Source organism: Pezoporus occidentalis, unplaced genomic scaffold, assembly GCF_034315485.1.
Source record: "Pezoporus occidentalis ecotype Australia unplaced genomic scaffold, CSIRO_AGI_Poc_V1 ctg8, whole genome shotgun sequence".
NCBI lineage: Eukaryota > Metazoa > Chordata > Aves > Psittaciformes > Psittacidae > Pezoporus > Pezoporus occidentalis.
In genome coordinates, this window is record NW_026916158.1 from 11,951,796 (window position 1) to 11,970,147 (window position 18,352).

The following is an 18,352-nucleotide window of genomic DNA, read 5'->3' on the forward strand; positions in this document are numbered from 1 at the left end:
TGTCTTCAGTGCCTTCTCTGCAGTATCTAAGGAGCAACAGCTACTGCCCTTTTAAAACTACAGGAGAAGTGCATCTCTGATACACAGCTGCAAAAAATGCTTTCCTGGTTATCAGGAAATGTGCTTTGAAATCTGAAATACCAGTAGCAATGAGTGAAATGGCTGTGTGAACACCCATAAACTTGTGTTAAATGCTTGCATGAATTGCAAATGAGTTTTAAGGCTAGAAAGCCTGTCTTCAGTCTGGCTATTGTGTTAGTCTGACCACTACTAATTCTTACTGAAATTAAGATAAACCTAAGTAGGAAGATGAGTATATTTTCTCAGCAACATTATAGTGTTCTTATTGGACTGTCTACTTCTTTAGTGTCCAGTTACCTGAAAACTGTTTTGGAAGTGAAAAAGTAATATACATCTAACAGGGAAATACACTGACTTTTTTTCCTCTATCTCTTCCAGGTTCCAGGAGATGTGTTACAAGGCTTATCTAGCAATTCGGCAGCATGCCAATCTCTTCATAAATCTTTTCTCCATGATGCTTGGCTCAGGAATGCCAGAACTGCAGTCCTTTGATGATATTGCATACATTCGAAAGACCCTTGCATTGGACAAAACTGAGCAGGAAGCTCTGGAGTACTTCATGAAGCAAATGAATGATGCTCACCATGGTGGCTGGACAACAAAAATGGACTGGATCTTTCACACAATAAAACAACATGCTTTGAACTGAAATGAAAGCAAAGAAAACAAGAACTGATAGCCCACTTTGTGGGTACTGCACTGTTAATACCCATTAGCAGCAAAGACTGGTTGCATAGGAATTGCACAAACCGTGAAGAACATCTGAATTTATGGCAAGAAAAGAGATGAACTGCTCAGACAACTGTTGAAAAATAATGTAAAACAGGGTTTCAGATAGCACTAAAATTGTACACTTCAAAAATTAAGCTTTAGTATGATGTGTGACTTCATGTTATGCCTTAAGCCCAAAAAGGTAAACTTGGAAGAACGTTTCCTTTTTTCACTTGATAGGATAAATTAGAAGGAGAAAGAAAATAGTTCTAGCATGAACATAGAGTCCATCACATATTACCTTAGATCTGGTACAACTGGTAGAGCCTATGCTGGATTGACGAGTGGAAAGAGAATTCAAGTGATAGCAAATATTTAAAATCAGCATAGGTTGAATGAAAGGAGTCTTAAGCTCAAAGATCTAAAAACAATAGTGAGAGGACAGTGCCTTTTAAATGTGCTCAGAGGCATTAACAGTTATGGGGTTTGGATGACCCTTTGATTTCTGGGTCTGTCACATGCACAGTTTCTGAAAGCAGTAGGAAGTAGGCCCACTTGGTATGGTGTTTCTTCTGCTCAGTATTTCTAGAGGTGCAATTCATACCTTCACAAAGAAACTCCCTGTCATCCCCCAAAACTGACTAACCTGGAAATTGAATGGTCAAATTGGGTTTAGTGCAACAGAGAGTTGTATTGTTCATCTTAGGTTTGGTTTAATCTAACTTGAACTGAATAGATTTTTTTCATACATGTTTTCCAGAACCTAAAGAAAGGTGAGTTATTAAAATTATTGAAAGATTATTTTTTTATAAAGGCTATTTATATAACAGGAACTATTATTAATATATATTCTTTATTTACATGATTTGTCCAATATTCACTCTTTTAATTTTGCAGCCCAGTTCTATCTGTCCAAGGCTCCCGTTTCCATTAATGTCACTGAAGGTGACCAGATATACTCCTAGGACCAAATTCAACCCTGGTGAAAGAGGACACAAGTACCATTAAAGTAGTGGGACATACACCCACTAATGCCAGAGGTGAACTTGGCCTAAGTCTCTTCAAAAATTTTTGGGCATCACTCTTCACATTACTGAAGTGATATGCTGGCTATTCAAGGAACGTACATTTAAGCCCTCAGTCTTTGGGTCCACCATTTCTCCTCTTTCTTCTTCCTTTGGAAGTGGTTGTTTAATCCAGATAACATCAGTAACAGATACATCAGAAAGAGAAATTTAGGTTTTTCAATATGATCAGTAATAAGCAGTTCAACATACAGCAGATGCGTTGGCTAGCTCAAAGCATGTGGAGTTACCAAACATTTTATAGCTTTGTCTGTTTTGTGTGTGTGTGTAATATATATTTGTAAATGTAGTTGTTGTCCTCTAACACAATACAATGTGTGCAATCAGTTAAATTGGCACCGCTTTTTGAAACTGTTCAGAAGTACTGAGGATTTCAGATTGCCCTTATGCACAGCTTCAGGTAGGAGTGTTTCTATTAAACAGGTTTTTTAATTAGTGAAACCCACAGTTCTGAGGGTGATGTTCACCCTAATATTTTAACTGGCTAGAATTGCAGCACTTGGAGTGAATTGCAAAGGTCTGGGGTTTTCGGGGGTTCAGCTAGTTCACTGGCAAACATGCACCAGGGCACCACTCAGAAAGTGCAATACCCCATGTGATATAAAATATGCTGACAGTTGGTGTTAGATTAGAATATAAGTATATAAATAAACTGTGCAGGCTGTACTGATGAGGGAATGAGTGGTTGGCTTGATTTAGAAAATTGTAATATATTAAAAATGTGCAATCAGTTACATTATGAAAGACTTCGGGGATTGTAAAGCGAAGACTTTGGTCTTTCAAGACACTTTCAAAGTCAAGATCCTGCAGTCGATTACTGCACACACGGATACTTGATGCTGGGGGGGGAAACCTGTTTTTGTGAAAACTACAGAAGTTCCAAGAATAGTACAGGGAATGTGAAGTTGCATTTCCTTAGTTCTCCTGAATATTTTGGAGTAGTCCAGTACTCTTTTTATTGACTGTTACATCATCCTTTTTGTTCATATGAATATTTTAATGCCTGCTGACCTTGGTCTTACTTTCTAGAGCAAAATTACCCTTGTATGTATTGCTTAGCAGTCAACACACTCTGAAGGTTCAGCTCTCTTAAAATATGGCTTGGATTCAATTTAAATTTAGCTCACAATCTGAAACCCTGTTAGCTATAACTCTTAATTTAACTGAGTGAAACTGTTGCACAAATGCCACATTAGGTGCTATATTATCCTTATTTATCTGGTATTGAAACAATGCTTTACCTCATTTATCTAAGAGATGGTCAGCTTTTTCCAGCCTGAATGAATTTATTGGATGAGCCCAACTTCTTTTGTACTTTGTTCCTTCCTAGCCATTTATTTCTGTAAATATTAACTATAGATGTCTTTCAGTTCAAGCACAGTGTTCTTTTTGCATGAGCAGAAAGGTATAAGGAATTAGGCTCTGTTTCCAAAACGCACTGCAACTAAATGCCATGCACACGCTGTATAAGTTTTGAACATCAAGTAGTAAAAGAAAGATTTTAATTATCCCAAATCATACCGTCATTATATAGACTTTAAAGGAAAAAAAAAAAAAAAAGTAGAAACCCATGGGCTTTAAGCAGTTCTTACCATAATCAGAAAGGGCATTTGAAAAATGTTCTGCCAGTGTTTCAAAACAAATTAATAAATCCTTTTAGCTTCAAAGTGTTTAACCCTAATTACCTTATCCTGTTGTGCCAGTCTTGTGCTGATGTAACTTAAGTTAGTGGAGGTACTGTTTACTTACGTTGATGTAAGTAAGAGGATGGCATCTTTTCTGAGTATCAGAGATAAGATCTGCTTATAGACTGTAAAAACACCTTTGACTGAGCTTTAGTTTTTTTACAGAGATGGCTTGGAATTTTGATCTTATTTTTTAACTATTCGCACTTCATGGAGATTCAAAAATGTTCCCTTTGTTCTGGGAATCAGTTGCACAAAACACTAAGTAGCTTAATTTTGAGCTTGAATTGAATCTGAACACCTTACTTCTGCAGAACTTTGTAGTAGGACTACAACAGCAAGGAGCCCAAGACTGGGCATGTGTTTTATTACAAAGCATTAGAAATGGTGATTTAGGGAAATAACAAATTTAAAACCAGTAACTTTTTCAACTGTGAAACTACATTTGATTTAATGACAGAACAGGCTGCTGATAATTATTTTTTCTTAAAAATATGTTCTTTGCTGTCCTGAAAGTAGCAGAAGAAGCACCTGTACTGATTTATACATGCACACTTTTCTGTTCCAAAAGGGTGCATTAGTAGTTTTTTAATAAGCAAAATGGATTTGCAGTATATTTCTTTTTTTATTAAAAGCATTTAAATAAAACCAAAATTGTTAGTGGTTTGGCATCTTGTGGAGAAGATATAAGCCTGCATATTAAGGGTAAGAGATTACCAAGCTTGTAGAGAACTTTGTATGTGATGACCCTGCTGTTAGTGGGTTTGGAAGGATGTTTTTGGTTTTTTCCAGCTGGCTTTTTTATGTAAAATATTAAATTCTCTTCAGGTGGTCAGTAGCCCATGGCTGTTGACAGTTTGAAGGTATTTTCTTTGCTTTGTCATTTTTATAACTGGCATGTTCCAACATCTGTACTTCAGAACAATTGTGAATTCCTCCTTTTTTGCATGTCTGTACAGGTTGCAGACCTGGGCTGGACCCATTCAAAAAACAAGTATCAGAAAAGCCACTTGAAATTACTGTTTTGTTGATGTCTTTGACATCTTGAAAATGCTTCAAGTTAGTGAAAATGGTGTGGTATTACAGAAAGAATTGTAACTTGCTGCTTCTAAGGTTTTTTTTTTTATTATTTTTTTTCCTCATTTTAGTTTTACTTGAATGGAAGAAGAGCCACACTTGGTTTTGGTGGGTTTTTTTTTTTTGTATTTGTTTTGCTTTTTCTTTTTAAATACTACACACTGTGGATGTTGTGAATTGATGAATCCCTATTTAATTTTGCATTACATATTGCATACATATAACGAATTTGTATCTTTTTTTTATGCTGAAAGTTGTCTCAGTTTCAGTAGGGCTCTGTCTGTCCAGAATGATGTGTAGCTCACCACCCCTGCTGTTGCTTGTGGGTGTTTTGGGTTGTTTTTTTGTTTTGGGTTGGTTTGGTTTTTTACATCTGTGTTAATGAAGGGAAGCCAACTGGAAACTGAAAGTTCTCTATCAGTATACACTAGCCAAATCTATAGGTGCTCTGGTCTTTGAGGAAATTCTGATTTCACTTTATGCTCATATAACACTGATTTCATCAGAATCACTCTGGATTCCCAATAGCATATGAAATCAGAATTAGACTATATGTATATTAAAGTTCCAGATTATTTATTCATATGATGCAGTGTGAAGTGTTCTTGTAATGAGAGGAATGTTTGCTAGCACCCCAGTTAAACACTTGACAATTTTATTTTGAAATAGTCTTTATTAACTAGCCTTTTCAGCTCTCCAGTTCATAACTACTGTGATGATGTCTATAGTTATTTTGTTCCTGAGACTTTCAGGATTTTTATTGTTTGCTAGCTTAAATGTTTCCTCTTCCTGCTCTTTCATAGTATAAAGACTTGTAGAACCCACACTCAGGAAAAATAGTTGTTCTTAACTGGCAGTACAGTATTCTTGACTTCTGAACTTCATGGGATAGACTCTTGAAAAGATAAGGTCTTGCTGTATTAGCACTCCTGACTGAAAAACAGAGGTGGATCCCTCCATCCCCGTCTCTTCCCTTCCCTCTCCAACACCCTTCTTCCCTAAAAAGGGATATGCCCATAGCATATCCCTTTAAGACCAACATAAAGTATTTGTAAGATAAGATCAACTGAAGCAATGGTCTGCCTGTACTTTGAAGCTAGTCCATATTGGTTTTTATAAATGTGTCGTAAGTTTAAGTGTCCTTACTGTCACTTCTGTATGTGATGCAATATTCCTTTAGCATAAGGAAGGCCAAAAATACACTATTCTATCTTGATTCTTTCTGAAATTCTGGTGCCAGATCCTCAGTAGCTATTAAATTGGTTTAGGAACCATTTAGTTGAGTGTAACTGCATAAATTTTGTTAGGAATCTGTTCTAGTAATAAAATTAATCACAGTTAAACCTGATTTAATTGTATTGCTGAAGAAAGCCTAATTTGGGCAGAAGCTGTTTCTCCTAACAATCTTATCTGTTGTAATTTAATCCTTGAGAGCCAAAACAAGGATATTCATGGCTGCAACCTCATTCGGCTTTGTTTCTTTGGTTTAACTACTTTTCAACTATTTCCAGGCTTCAGTAATAGTGTTCTGTTCCCTGAATTATCCACTGCCCTAGGCTGTCCAAAGTTGTCTTAAGGTTTCGTTTGGGGCAGGAGAAAGAAAAGGAAAAGATGGAGATGAATCCTCCTCTTATCTTGCAGGCACTGTGGTCCAAATTCTTCATCTTCTCTTGTAAAGATAAATCTGCAACTCATGATTTAGGAGTATCATCCCTTCCCGTTGCCCCCTTGCACCTCTGCAAGTTCTAACTGAATATCCACATACTTTCTCCAATAGAAAAGTGGATTTTGATAAGGATTTAAAATGTATACAGCTGCAGGCTGAGGTCTGGGCTCTCAGGCTTGAAAATTTGAACTGCAAGGATTTCTAGAATCACACAGAATTGTTGAGGTTGGCAGAGACTTTTGGAGATTGTCTAGTCCAGCCACCCAGTTTGAAGCGGGTCACCAAGAGCAGGTTGCCCAGGACATTGTCCAGTTGGGTTTAGAGTCTGTCCAAGAAAGAGGCTTTCCTTAATGTTTATATAAAATTTCTTCTATTTCATTGCCCAATGTCCTTTCAGTGGACAGCACTGAGAAAAGTCCTGCCTGTCTTTTTGCTGCTTTCCATCAAGTATATATATTGACAAGGTACCCTTTGAGCTTTTCCTAAGCTCAGGCTAAACAGTCCCAGCTCTGTCAGCCTCACCTCGTGTCTTCACAGCCTTTTGCTGTTCCTTTACATCCATGTCTAGCTCATGCTGGAGAGCCCAGCACTGGACCCAGCAACCCAGGTGGCCACACCAGCACTTAGCGGAGGGGCAGGGTGAAGGCTAACCTACCTGCCTGGCGATACGCTTCCTAAGGCAGTCCAGGATCCTGTTGGCATTCTCGATGAATAGAGCCCAGGAGGGTGTAATCTCTTGATGCTTATATGTAACTTTGTGGAAGCTGGTAGCAGTTACATGTCTGTATCAAAAGCAGAGTACAAACACCCACCAGTGCTTTAAATACCTTTTAAAATGAGTCAACTATCTTTGAAATAACCACTACTGGGGGGTGGGGAGGGGGGGTGTGTGTTGCCATGTTTTTGTCATTCTGTGATAAAGGTCCTGTGGTAAAGTAGTTAGAAAGCAAGACATTTTTGGTGGGCCAAAAAAAAGTATTTAAGATGCAGCAAGATGCATGTGCTGTCATACTGAGAATAGTCTTGCAGTACTTACAAAAAAACAAAAACCCACAATCCTTTTTCTCCCCCTTCTGCTGTGCTACTCAAGTAACAAAAGTTTGGCCTATGATAATTACTGTAGTTCATGTTCATGGAAAACTGTAAAAAGTCTGCTTTTTATTTATCTTCTTGGTCTGTATCACATGCTGTTTATTAAAAAAACCTACTTCGTTTTTTATCACACTTTCGAGTGTTAATGTATATACACTAACTAAATTAAAATAATGTGGTTGATACACTTGTGAATTCTGAAGTGAGAATTCAGGGAATCTCAAGTCTTGAAGGTGTTATTTGGTGTTGCAGCTCTGCTTTCAAAAAAGGCTAGAAGAAAGGACATAGAAATTCTGTACATCAGTTAATCTGGGGGGTAACATGGAATTTGCGTTACTTACAGATGGGCTGTCCTAAATACATGTGGCATTTGGTTTTTGTACTTGTTGATCTTCAAAATGAGTAACTTAGATGTGGGTTGTCAAAGTTATCATAAGAGAGCAGATGTTATTGAAGTGTTCCAGCTGGAAGGAAGTCTGTGCTACATAAGTCTGGTTTTGAAAAACATTCCTCATGCTTTCATTACTGAAACTATACCAAAAAAACCACCAGAATAAATACAAAAAAAAAAAAAAACAAAAAACCCACCACCAACAAACTAGGCTGTATTTTTGGATGCAGTGCTAATTTTGAAAGAGCAAAAACCAGTCTGGGAAATTAAGTCACTGGTGCATGTAAGAGCATGGAGTTGCAGTGGAATTGCCTCTGTGGACATGTTGGTCTGCTTTGGACTTCAGTTGCGAACAAATTGTTACCATGGGAGGGATTTGAGCTCTCTAGCTGAGAATTCCGCTTTTTTGGAGGGACAAGGAAAGTGTTAGTGCTTTTAATCAGGTCACTTCTACACATCTTTGTCCCCAGTAACCTTTGGCCTTTGTATGCTGGTCAGCTCTTTCCAATCGCTGCTGCCTAGCTTTGAAAACAGCTATGTTCTAATAGGTTCTCCATCTGCACTGGATCAAACTCCATAATAAAAGGTGGACATAATTATCCTTACATTTATTTTGAAGCTCAAGCTGAGCTCTGGACTGGAGAGAGCATATCAAAGAATGGCTGGTGATTTTTGAAGTAGCTAGTTCAGTAACCTGAACTGTCAGATTAACCTTCTATTACAGCAAAAGGTGAGTTTTAAATTTCCTAGTAACTCTGAAATGGTTATGAGCGGTTAGTACCTTGTTTTGAATACATGGGATGGTTCAGGAGAAGGGGATTTTTGTTCAGATGCAAATTTTAGACTTTAGTGCCATTACCATTTGGGGTAGTTCTGAGTCTTGCCCCTAAAGCATAAAAGGATTGTGGAAAACTTGCAAAATTATGCAGTGAAACAAGAAGGACTTGCAATATGGGCAGTTTGCTTTAGCATCAGAATCTCAATGAGCCCTCCTGACTTTATGCTCAGAAATCAATCTGGTTTCCAACCTGCACTGGAAAAACTTGAATCAAAATCTGAACCTACGTAGCAAAAGAGCAAGAAAACTGATGCTAGACAAGATAGCTCAGATAACCCCCCCACACACACATGTCCTTTTAAACGCTAATATTCTTCAGCAAAGATTATTATTGTGAGCTGACATTACTACTTTCATTGAAGAAAGGACTTACTCCATCCTTATTTCAGAAAGGATGAATCCCTGCTAATTGAAATGAGCATCATTCGTGGTACTTATTTAAAAAATAAGGTGAATATGACATGGGCATCTTAGGTTTTCATTGGGACATAGGTGCTGTTGGGCTGTGCTGCTTTGTGTGGAGAAGAAATCAATCAAAAGGTATTGAACTGTGCTTAGCCAAAGTCTGTCTCACTGAGCAGGACTGAATTCAAAGAAAAGTTGGGGTTTTAGTGTTTTGGTTTTGTGGGGTTTTCAGGGTTTTTTTTCCCCTTTGCTTCGGCAAATTACAGATTTTAAATTCTCATTACTGCCCTCCGCTGGGAACTGGGGAAAGTGGGGTTTTTCAGAATATTTACACCAAAAGCATTATGGTGAGCAGAGGGAGAAATACGTAGGCATCCACCCACTGGGGTGGCTATAGCCAATTTATGACAACTTTAGCACAAGGTGTCCTGGAAAAACCTCAGCTTCTATGGCTGGAATAAATAGCAGAGAACAAAATGAACTGGGATGCCAGGATCTTGTCTGTAATTCAGCTCACAAGATAATGGATACACCACACTCACACTGCTTGAGCCCTCAGAAATTAAGTGCCTTCAAAAGGACACCTTTACTCATATTCATGCTGTTTGCCATCAAAACTTATGTATAACCACAGGAAAAAGTTCTTTCACATCTCCCTAGAGACATGTTTCCAATGTGCAGGAAGGACAAAGGCTAGAGGTAGGATTTTATAAACAGCATAAGTCTGATCTCAACTTCCAACTGGTGAATAAAACTGAGGCCAGAAGCAGGGTGTAATTTTTACTTTTACTGGTCAGTGGAGCAAAAACACGGCATGTTGTGGATTTTGTGCTAATTGAAAGGTTTACCTTAAAATTAGGCAATTTCAGGCTAAGCCAGAGCTCCATGAATGAAATGCTTGGTGAAATTCCATCATCTATTTTGAGTCCTCAAACTAAGTGACTGTACTGGTCTCCCTTTGCTCTTCAAACCAGAAACTTGTTTTTCAAAATAATAAGATGCTGTTTGAAATGTTCTGCTTGTTGGAGAAGTTACTGTGCTTTCCTATGGCATTAAAAAAGTGAAGGCAGAGTGAGCAAAAAGGGGGAATTATTTTTGTTTTTGTTTTTTGTGATTGTAACTTTGGAAAACCTTGAGATGAGGGAAATTGATTCATGTTGATTTTAAGCTTTAAGGGTCAGTTTCCGCAATGACACAAAAATCACGACCGTGGGTAACTAAACGACACCGTTTTAGACCCCCCCACCCCGGCTGCGACGGGGGCTGGCCGGGGTCAGAAGGCGCCCGCGCAGCCGCCAGGCGGCGCCCTCCCGCCGCGGCCTCGCAGCGCCCCGCCCGTTCCCCCGCGGCACACGGGAGGCGGCAGAGGCCCCGCGGCTGGGCGCGGAGCGGAAGGTGAGTCCCGGCGGCGAGACCAGAGGGGAGAGGCCACCAGCGTCGCCCGCCGCTCCGGGGCGCCCCGCGGCTAAGCCGGCGCCCGCCTCTCCCTAGCGTTTTACCGCGCCGGGTGCGGCCTGCGTGCCACTGACCACCGCCTCGCGCCCGCCCCCATCTTACCTCTCGCCCCGGCGCCATTTGAAGTGTGAGTCCGCACCCGGCGCCCCACGGTGGCGGCTCCGGTCCGGGCCCTCTCTCTCTCCCCGAGGGCTCGCCTCTGCCTGCGGCTTCCCCGCCACTGCCTGCGGGGCGGGGCGGTGTGATGCCACGCTCCTGCCCGGGGTTCCACGCTGCGGCCTCCGGCTCCGGGCTCCGCGCAGGCCGCGGCGGGGGCTGCGGGGATCTCTCTGTTTAGGGCCTTGTTGAGCCTTTGCCATAGCCGCGCCAAACCGCCGGGAAGGTTTACCGGGAAAAACCGCCGGAGAACAACAGGCGCTACCGTCCCTCTACCCGATCCGTGGGTAAAAGGTTAACAGGGATGAAGATTAGCCGCGGTAATTGGGATAAAACGTGCTGCCTCAGTATGCTGTAGGTTCTTCCCTCGCAGTCAGAAGTGTTGCGGGTACTGGATGATTCCAGACGGCAATAAAACATAAAACACCCAAAACTATTTTTTCCATGTAATTCTCTCTTTAAAATAAAACTTGAATTCAGACAAATTACTGTATCTCATGAGAATTGCATTTGCTTGATGAGGGGTTGTTTCTCCCTGCTTTCATCCCCGGGTGGATGGCATTGGCTTCAGAAGATCCTAGGCCCCTCCTGAGTGCTTTAGTACAAATCACATCAGATTCCATGTTTGGAGCCCTTTCTTCAAAATTATTTAGACCTAAATGTCATAGGTCCAAATACAAAACACAAAACTACATAGCTCAAGTATATTTGGTGTTGTCTCCAAGTATTTTCTGTTGTCAGGAGCAGCCAAGTGCAGCGAAAACAGACTAAGCTGGGACCAAAGTAAAAGAAATAGTTCCTCTACCTTCCTTATTTTGATACTCTAAAATTAATACTAACTTTTAATGTTGTTTTCTAGCTTCAATTTCCATAGCTTCATTCTTTGTAATGCTTGTGCATCTGATTGTGGTTTTTTATTTATCTTGTGCTGAAGTTTTAATGCGTTTTAAAATGTCACTTCATAGATGAAAATCTTCTCAAGCTGATCTCTTTGCTACTTTTGGAAGCTATACAGCCATCAGCTACTTGGCTGTTCTGCATGCTACTACTGAAGAGTCTAGGATATTTTGGTAAGGGAGCATGACTTTTTGGATGTTTTCAACATGAAAGTTTTATCTGAAGGACTCTGCCTCAGAATAAGCTGGTCTCTGACAAAAAGCAACAAGGTGTTGGAGAACTGCCTCATAAGTTACACTGAGTTCTTGAATGCCCAGAGTCCTGACCAGTCTGGCTTTATGGTGAACCTTCTTTTGTTTCAGGGTAGAAATACAAAATTAGACTTAAGTAGTTTCATTCTTAACTTTAAAAAGATGGGGGGGGGGGAGTAGGAACAAAGTTCTTGTATTTAATATGCAGGTTTTCAAAATTATTGTTTAATGAAAGATAATACATACAAGTCTAACTCTTGAGTATTTTCACTTTACAGTCCATTTAGGCCATTCAAAATGAATGAACATCCTAAAAAGAGGAAAAGGAAGACTCTACATCCTTCTCGATATTCAGGTCAGTCTAGAGCTTGAGTTATGTAGGATTTTCTCAGACTACTTACTTAATGAGAACGGACGACGTGTGCTAATATCTGGAGAATCAGTAACATAAAGGGTGGGACAAGAAGCTGTGGTCCAAATATATTGACTTCTACCCAAGTTGGTAGAAGATGTGTGGCTGATGAAGAGAATTGTGCTGAACATTCAATACATACGTAGCTATATCAATGCATTAGCATTAAAACCTTCTTTTGTTTGTTTTAGATTCTTCGGGTGCAACCAAATACATAGACAACAGTGGCATTTTTTCTGACCACTGCTATAGTGTCTGTTCTATAAAACAGCCAGATATAAAGTTTTCTGAAAACAGAGGTAAGACCGTGTTTTGGGGTTTTATTATACAGTTCTTTACTAAGTGAGTCGCACTCCTATTCTTTAGAAGTTCACAGAATACAAAATACGTAGTGGATGACTTCTGAGCATCATTGTGATGAGATATGCCTCAGACTAGGGGAAGTCTGTTTAATCATTCTAATGGAAATAAAATTTTCAAAGTCGAATCAGTGATGACAAAAAAAGATTCTTCAATGTTAGATCTATAATGATGATTAGACTACTTTGTCTAAATGTCCACTAGCTAGGTAATGTAAAGCTGATGAAAATAACCTTGAGAGTCCAGGTGGAATTTACCACCCATTGCATTGAACTGTACTTGTACTTACAGAAAACCAAATACGTTTTTATAAGATGTCCACTGGTGGATGTAAAGTTTAGCACAGCAAATGGGAGGATGAATTTTTATTATATTTATTTTTAGTCTCATCATTTAGTGAGCAAGTCTCCAGAGGTCTTAAAGCATTAAAATGTCCAGAAATATTTAAGAACATGCTTTTTAAATTGTGTCTTAAATGTGAAGTTTCATTTAAGGATTTTCAGTTTTTTCTAGTATAATCAACTGACTATTTTTTGCTGAAATGTTAAAGATAGAGTTGCCACCTTTTGAATTTTTTTTGCTGCATTATGTACATATGGAAATAATTTCTAAGGTTTTTATTGTTACTTTCTTTAATGTAGGTTATGATGTGATCTGTATACAAACTTATGCAGCTAAAATGCATAAATAGCAAATGAGATCTGTGGTTAAATCAGAGAATCATGATGATGCTCGTATGGGCAAATGATGTCAAGAAGACCCTTCTTTTATGTTTGCAGGTAGATTCCACAGTCCGGCGCAGAGTGTGGACACAGATGATGATGGGAGTCCAGTGCATGCTGGGACTTCTCAATGGAGTGGGTCACATCCAAATGTGGGGTTCCACTATACAGACCCTAAAAAGAAGGATAAAGGTAAAGGTTGATGTGTATTTGCAGCTTAGATGCTGGGAATCTGGAGAGCACATCAGCTGGCTTTTACTGTGATGTTTTTTCTTTGACAGAAGAGGTGAAGGATTTGTAGTTTCCATTATTTACTTGTTAAACATAAAACATTGTGGGGGCTGAGGAAAAGTAACTGCTTCTTGCATTTGTAAGCTGCTACAACTAACTGAAAAGTTAAATATGGATTTAGGTGTCTTGCAGGGTTGTTTTAACCTTTTGCTTTTATTATCTGTTTCATCCTTCAGATAAAGGTACTAATAATGGAATGTGCAGAGACTTATGTGATTCACCTATATTCAGTGACAGCCCTACAGATGAAGAGAAACCTCTAGATATTCAAACTGTAGAAATTTCTACAACAGAAGTGAATGCTGTAGAAGTTCATGATATAGAAACACAAACTGTGTCACCTGAAAAACTAGAAGCTGAGGACCTAGAGGAGATCCCTCTGGAAACCTGTAAAATATTTGAGAAGAACCAGGCTTTGAATATCACAGCTCAACAGAAATGGCCTTTACTGAGAGCCAACAGCAGTGGCTTATATAAATGTGAGCTCTGTGAGTTTAACAGCAAGTATTTCTCTGATTTAAAGCAGCACATGATCCTAAAGCATAAGACATGTACAGACACTCATGTCTGTAAAGTTTGTAAAGAAAGCTTCTCCAGCAAAGTGCAGCTCATTGAACATGTAAAACTCCACGAGGAGGATCCATACATCTGTAAATATTGTGATTACAAAACAGTGATATTTGAGAATCTGAGTCAGCACATCGCAGACACTCACTTCAGTGATCACCTTTATTGGTGTGAGCAGTGTGACATGCAGTTCTCCTCAAGCAGTGAGTTGTACCTGCACTTCCAGGAGCACAGCTGTGACGAGCAGTATTTGTGTCAATTCTGTGAGCATGAAACAAATGACCCGGAAGATCTGCATAGCCATGTGGTGAATGAACATGCATGTCGACTGATAGAGTTAAGTGACAGCTATAATAACAAGGAGCGTGGGCAGTACAGCCTCATAAACAAAATCAGTTTTGACAAATGCAAGAACTTTTTTGTATGCCAAGTGTGTGGCTTTAGGAGCAGGCTGCATACCAATGTCAATAGACACGTAGCTATTGAACACACCAAAATATTCCCTCATGTTTGTGATGACTGTGGGAAGGGCTTTTCAGGTATGTTGGAATATTGCAAGCATTTAAGCACTCATTTATCTGAAGGGATTTATTTGTGTCAATACTGTGAATATTCAACAGGACAGATTGAAGACCTCAAAACTCATTTGGATTTCAGGCATTCAGCAGATTTGCCCCATAAATGTACTGATTGTTTAATGAGGTTTGGAAATGAAAAAGATCTCTTAAGTCATCTTCAGATACATGAGACAGTGTAATTGCTGTCTTTCCCTGTAATCAGTTTTTTAGGACTGAGATTAATTTCTAGTCACTGAAATATTATATTAAATACAATTTTAACAGCAGTTCTAATGTTTTCATCTTTATGTCAGGAAAGCATGCAGAACAGCTTGGTGTTGTGAATTTCTTTATGTAGGGGTTTCAGTAGGATTAATCACACAGTGTGACGGATCAGACTCTGGGGGGTAGGGACAGTGGAAGTAGGTGCATGTTGTGATAGTAGTTCTGATGGTCATCCCATGCTTTCACATGTAATGTAGAAGATCAGCTTTCCCAAGTTTAAAATAACACAGAGGCAACATCCATTTCCATGCTTAAGTAATGCCATACTGATCTCAGCTGCGTGTCCAGCTCATGTTACCTTCTGCAGCAGCAGGTCATTGTGCTGACGTTCAGCAAATTGCACCAGCATGCCGAAGATAAGGGTGTTCCAAAAATTCCGAGGCATGGACTTCTCGAAGTTCACATGCAGGCCTACATTTCCCACCATGTACTCGTGTTAAGCTTTGAAAATTGACCTGTTTTTCTCCTGTGGTACCTATCCGATACCATCATTCACTTCCTTTGTTCAGTGTTTAATTTCAACTACTGTCATTGGAACATCCAACAACCTTCTCTTCGACACACTTGCTACAGACCTCCTATCTGCGTGATTTTTGTCTCCTGTATTTACCTTGTTCCTATCTTTTAATGCACCAAGGAGGCACGCATTGCTTTTGTGTAGATTGGGTCATGTTTTAAGGAGTAATTGCAAGGGAATTTCCAAAGTTATCCAGCTGAGTATGTACAAAGTGTGATTTTCTTATTTAAAATACTAAATTAGCTCCTACAGTGAAATGATGTATATCACCAACCTCATTTAGAGCAAGCTTCTATTAGTCTGTATTATAATTCTGTATAATTAGCTTGCCACTGCTACTAATTTGAGGACCGTTATTTTAATTCTGTAGGTTTTAAACGTCTATATACTGGCTTAAAACACTGGTGCAGTACTTCCTAAGTTTAATCACTTTCAAATGCTTTCACACATTTGTTGAGATTAGATAGTGCTGTCCTGCCATTATAATCATTAGAAGCAAATCTTTACAATTCATTCTGTAGCTGTATTTCTGAGCGGATGCTTGGACAGATAAAAGCAAGGGTGAGGTCATTTGATTGTGCTAGTTACCAGGGTGAAATTACTCAGAAGTTAGCGGTGGAGTTTACATTTCTTCCTGCCCTGATTGTAAATTTGTAATGTAAGATTGTGTAATGTAAGCTTTGTATAGATTTAATGAATGTATAAAACATTTCTTGTTCAGTAAGATTAGGTGTTACGAGCTTCAAGGCATGCAAGGTTGTGTTTGAATTTTAAAGCTAAGGATAAAAATTGGCTGAATCTAGTCACTTTGTGGAAGTTCTAATTTCTAGAGGAAGTATTTCTGGAAAGCCTACAATGAACTAGTTAGCGTGTATTTCTTTGCAGGAGGCAAGTCCATTTTCATCACTTTGAAATGCTGATTTACTACTAAATCTTTTATGTAGTTGTTGCACAGGGCAACCTGATGGTGTCCTGACTGTATTTTATTAGTCCATTGTACAGAGAATGGCAATGTCTGTGGTAGAATTGCTAATTTCCTATTTTGAACACATCCTGGCTGGCTTAAAATGGTTGCAATAATATAGCTAGCAAAGCACTAATAAGAATTATTTTTTATATGGAAAGTTAATTTTGTTCATATGGGTATAATTGGGGGAGGTTCTTGTAAAACCTTGCCCTTAGTGGTAACACACAAGTGAAATCATAGAATCATAGAATGGCTTGGGTTGGAAAGGACCTTAAGATCATCTAGTTCCAACCCCCAATGCCACAGTTGAGCTCTGGAGAGAAAGCTACTCCAGGGGATGGCAAAAACCGGGGGGGGGGGGCAGAAGGGCATGTAAAAAAAAAAAAAAAAGAAGTGAGCACATGTGTTTGTATAGACCAGCATTGTGTTCTGTACATAAAGGTGGCCTCTAATAGAAGCAGAGTGCCCCATGATAGAGAAAAGTTGTTGCTGACTGCTGAATAACTATGTCATGTCTATCTTTGAGTTGTGTTACTGCTAATCTCTAAACTGGGAATTACAGAACATCCTGTTATGAAGCCAGATCATCCCTAATTAAAATGCACCTCACTGTGTCAAATTAGGAAATATATTCAAGTTTTGTCTTAGGTTGGATTTTATAAATAAGGGACTAATGTTAGTATTTTCTTTAATACCTACCAGAAAGTAAATGGAAATGTACTGGAGTAGCTTGACTCATTTTACCTCAGTAGGAACACAGGTAGGATATCTGCTTCCACATGATCAGCATGCTAAAACAAGAAAGATACTAAGTAATAGAAAAAGTAAGTAATGAGTGGAGTCTGTCTAGAAGTTGGAAGGCCAAAAAGAATGACTGTACATGCCAGAAGCAGTATGTTGTTGCCATTGAAGGGAAGACAGGAGTTTGGCTTATTTATGTGATGCACGTCAGTGGAAGGTCAGTGCTCTGACATTGCTGCACCGAAGTGAACTGAGAGCACGTGAAAGCAGCTGGTCTGACGCTGCTGGAGACTTGTTGGTTTTAACCCTGTAGCTCCAGCAATTCATCACAATCTTGGATGAGAGAAATTAGCTGTATGAATTAGTAAAGTATGCCAGTATTATATTTTTTTTTCTTTGGGACACTCAGTATATCAAATCCAGTTGTTTGTTACATGGATGCCCACAAAGTTAATCTACTCCAAGAGCAGCATTCTACCTAGCAGCTATACGAACAAGAGTGGGTTTGAAAGTATTTTGTATCTGCAAGTAATTTGTATCTGAGTCTTTTTTTTTTTTGTCTCCCCCCCACCTTTGGAGCCTTCAGGTTATATGTGTATCATGTATTTCAGCTTCCCAGACTATGTTTATGAAGAAAACTTTTTTATATGAAACATTGTTGGCTTTAAAACACAATTTAAATCTCAGCCGTTATTGTAAATACTTGAAATACAACAAGCTAGTAATTCTCAAATAGTGTGTTCTTTATAATGCTTATTGTGTTGGTGATTGTCATTGTGGTTGTTCTCATTCTCTTATGCTCTGTGTATCGCATGTATAAATTATCGGTGCTTTTTAACTCTTGAAAGTAGTTTGTCATTTTAGCCGACTCTGATTAAACCATGGTGCTGACAGTACGCAGGCGTCCGGAATTACGCTTCCCGTCTTTTTGTCTTAGGTCCCCGTGCAAACGCTGAGGGCCCGGCAGTCCGCGTTCACCGTGCCCGTGAGGCGGGGCCGCCACCGGTTACGCCTTCCTGTGCCTCCCGCCGGGCAGCCAGACAGCTGTGCGCGGAGCTGCTGCGAGCCCCGGCGGGTGGCTTGTCCAGCTACTCTCCGAGGACCAGCGGCCAGTTCCCGGTCCTCCATTTCGCCTGTCCCTGA

The 18,352-nt window shown here is 39.5% G+C and overlaps 2 protein-coding genes and 2 long non-coding RNA genes across 17 annotated transcripts in view; 2 read left to right on the forward strand and 2 right to left on the reverse strand.

Moving 5' to 3' along the window:
• PIK3CA (phosphatidylinositol-4,5-bisphosphate 3-kinase catalytic subunit alpha) overlaps positions 1–2,209 on the forward strand; it is a 41,399-nt gene extending 39,190 nt beyond the window's left edge. For 7 of the 8 annotated variants that reach the window (XM_062602944.1, XM_062602945.1, XM_062602946.1 and 4 more), the window contains one exon: positions 460–2,209. In XM_062602944.1, the coding sequence (XP_062458928.1) occupies positions 460–730 (271 nt within the window). In that variant the 3' untranslated portion in view covers positions 731–2,209. The remainder of the gene's footprint in view (positions 1–459) is intronic. The other variant, XR_009961633.1, reaches the window with a different exon arrangement.
• LOC134155602 (uncharacterized) overlaps positions 1–10,682 on the reverse strand; it is a 39,299-nt gene extending 28,617 nt beyond the window's left edge. Inside the window, exon 1 of the long non-coding RNA XR_009961635.1 lies at positions 10,589–10,682. This is a non-coding gene — a long non-coding RNA (uncharacterized LOC134155602). The remainder of the gene's footprint in view (positions 1–10,588) is intronic.
• On the forward strand, positions 10,334–14,986 carry ZNF639 (zinc finger protein 639). 7 transcript variants are annotated; one of them, XM_062602950.1, is made up of 8 exons: positions 10,359–10,613; positions 10,848–10,962; positions 11,608–11,712; positions 11,802–11,880; positions 12,078–12,145; positions 12,394–12,501; positions 13,342–13,476; positions 13,752–14,986. In XM_062602950.1, exons 4-8 carry the CDS (start codon positions 11,849–11,851, stop codon positions 14,897–14,899), a joined length of 1,491 nt encoding a protein of 496 aa, XP_062458934.1. In that variant the 5' UTR covers positions 10,359–10,613; positions 10,848–10,962; positions 11,608–11,712; positions 11,802–11,848; the 3' UTR covers positions 14,900–14,986. The 7 variants fall into 7 exon arrangements, with proteins under 7 accessions (XP_062458935.1, XP_062458939.1, XP_062458934.1 ...); XM_062602951.1 differs by lacking the exon at positions 10,848–10,962 and having other exon boundaries at positions 10,334–10,426; XM_062602955.1 differs by lacking the exons at positions 10,848–10,962; positions 11,802–11,880 and having other exon boundaries at positions 10,334–10,426.
• On the reverse strand, positions 12,925–17,728 carry LOC134155601 (uncharacterized). Its single transcript, XR_009961634.1, has 2 exons — positions 17,168–17,728; positions 12,925–13,458 (listed from the first exon to the last, which is right to left on the reverse strand). It is a non-coding gene; the product is annotated as an uncharacterized LOC134155601 (long non-coding RNA).
• Positions 17,729–18,352: the final 624 nt, after the last annotated feature.

Excerpts from the sequence above, each read along its gene's own strand:
- ZNF639 (XM_062602951.1), top strand. The coding sequence starts at position 11,849 with ATGCCCAGAGTCCTGACCAGTCTGGCTTTATG. Across the intron at positions 12,146-12,393 it reads ACATCCTTCTCGATATTCAG|ATTCTTCGGGTGCAACCAAA; the intron begins GTCAGTCTAGAG and ends TGTTTGTTTTAG. Across the intron at positions 12,502-13,341 it reads AAAGTTTTCTGAAAACAGAG|GTAGATTCCACAGTCCGGCG; the intron begins GTAAGACCGTGT and ends TTATGTTTGCAG.